We start from the raw sequence: 2,021 nt of genomic DNA, 5'->3' as shown, positions 1-2,021 counted from the left end.
ATGGTGAATGCAATTACACATGAAACATCCAAAGCCATCATCGAGGATCTTGGCAATGGGTTATTTTCAATATTAGTCGATGAGTCACGTGATATCTCAGTGAAAGAACAAATGGCACTCGTTCTTCGTTATGTGAACAAACAAGGAATTATTATAGAGCGGTTCCTTGGTATTGTACATGTAGCAAGTACCACCGCTTTGTCACTCAAATGTGTTATTGAAGGTTTACTTTGTAAACATAATTTGAGTTTATTGAGACTACGTGGGCAAGGTTATGACGGAGCTAGTAATATGCAAGGTGATATCAATGGTCTCAAAACTTTAATTTTGAAAGAGAATAAGTCAGTATTTTATGTTCATTGTTTTGCTCATCAACTTCAATTGACACTTGTTGCCGTTGCTAAAAATCACATTAACATTGCTGATTTTTTTTATGTGGTTAGTAATTTAGTAACTGTTATTGGAGGCTCTTGTAAGAGACGAGATGCTCAATTTGCCAAAATTAAAGAAGATTTAGAGAATGGTGTACGAAGAAGTGGACAAGGTTTGAATCAAGAGACAAATCTTAAACACCCTGGTGATACACGTTGGGGATCATATTATGAGACTATTCTCAACTTGATTTTGATGTTCTCTGCTGTTGCTGATGTACTTGAGATTATTGAAGAAGATGGGCTCTCTGACCAAAAAGTTGAAGCTCAATCTATTATGAGGTCAATTCTATCTTTTGAATTTGTTTTTGCTCTACACTTGATGAAAAACATTTTAGGGATCACAAATGAGTTGTCAATAGCATTGCAAAAAAAAAAAAATCAAGATATAGTAAATGCTATGGATCTTGTTAAAGTGTCTAAGCAACGATTGCAAGTGATGAGAGATGATGAATGGATATCTTTATTGACTGAAGTGTCTTCATTTTGTGCCACACATGATATTCCTATCTTGAACATGGATGAAATATTTGTAGTTAGTGGGAGGCCGCGACGCAACACCCAACAAAATACAAATTTACATCATTATCGTGTTGAGCTATTCTACACAATCATAGATATGCAACTTCAAGAGCTAAACAATCGTTTTTCAGAGGTGAATACCGATTTGCTAATTTGTATGGCTTGCTTAAATCCAAGTAATTCATTTGTGGCTTTTGATAAGGAAAAGTTAATACATCTAGCAAAGTTTTATCCATATGATTTTCCTGGGACAGAGATCTTGGCACTTGACTCTCAACTTCAGAATTTCATTTTTGATATGCGCAACAATGACTTGTTTTTAGAGCTTCAAGGAGTTAGTGAACTTGCTGAAAAGTTAGTGAGCACGAGGAAGCATGAGACTTATCCATTAGTCTATTTGCTTGTGAAGTTAGCTTTGACCATTCATGTTGCTACTGCAACAGTAGAAAGAAGTTTTTCAGCAATGAAATATATAAAGAATGAACTGCGCAATCAAATGGGAGATCAGTGGATGAATGATTGTTTGGTTGTGTATATTGAAAAAGATGTAGCTTCTAACATTGATAATAAGACTATTATGCAACGATTTCAAAAAATGAAAAATCGTAGAAGACAATTGTAAATTTTATGTATGTACATGTTTTTTGATTGTTGTTGTCAATATATAAAATTTTCTTTTTATTAAACCGTGTAATTTATACTTGTTGAAAAACACCCTGGAAAAAATTCTTGGAGCCGCCACTAATATATGTGTGTGTGTGTGTGTGTGTTTAAGTGGGACATTACACATTATTGTTAGACAATAAAATATATATATATATATATATAGGACAAAACATAGGTACAGTTCCTTAGGTACAGTACTTTAGGTTCCCTACTTAAAATTTTGACATCTGTCCAATTTAACCACCTAAACAAATGGCATTGAAACTATTTTTTTTTCTTTTTTTTTTTCCTATACGACTTCTCTTCCAAACCCAAAACTCAAAAAAAGAAAAAAGAAAAAAGAAAAAAGAAAAAAGAAAAAAGAAAAAGAAAGAATATCTCAGATCTCTCTCTCGGTGTGTG

The 2,021-nt window shown here is 33.2% G+C and overlaps 1 protein-coding gene across 1 annotated transcript; it reads left to right on the top strand.

Annotated features, from left to right (window-relative positions):
• On the top strand, window positions 1–1,504 carry LOC142612474 (uncharacterized). The gene is made up of 4 exons (XM_075784562.1): window positions 1–298; window positions 452–648; window positions 856–1,395; window positions 1,499–1,504. The coding sequence occupies exons 1-4, from the start codon at window positions 1–3 to the stop codon at window positions 1,502–1,504; spliced, it is 1,041 nt and encodes a 346-aa protein (XP_075640677.1).
• The last annotated feature ends 517 nt before the right edge of the window (window positions 1,505–2,021 follow it).

The sequence above is a fragment of the Castanea sativa genome, chromosome 10 (genome assembly GCF_040712315.1).
Source record: "Castanea sativa cultivar Marrone di Chiusa Pesio chromosome 10, ASM4071231v1".
In the NCBI taxonomy this organism is placed as follows: Eukaryota; Viridiplantae; Streptophyta; class Magnoliopsida; order Fagales; family Fagaceae; genus Castanea; species Castanea sativa.
The sequence above is the reverse complement of the archived record's forward strand: the minus strand, read 5'-3'. Positions and strand labels throughout refer to the sequence as shown.

Excerpts from the sequence above, each read along its gene's own strand:
- LOC142612474 (XM_075784562.1), top strand. The coding sequence starts at position 1 with ATGGTGAATGCAATTACACATGAAACATCCAAAGCCATCATCGAGGAT. Across the intron at positions 299-451 it reads CGGAGCTAGTAATATGCAAG|TAACTGTTATTGGAGGCTCT; the intron begins GTGATATCAATG and ends TTAGTAATTTAG. Across the intron at positions 649-855 it reads TGTTCTCTGCTGTTGCTGAT|CAACGATTGCAAGTGATGAG; the intron begins GTACTTGAGATT and ends AAAGTGTCTAAG.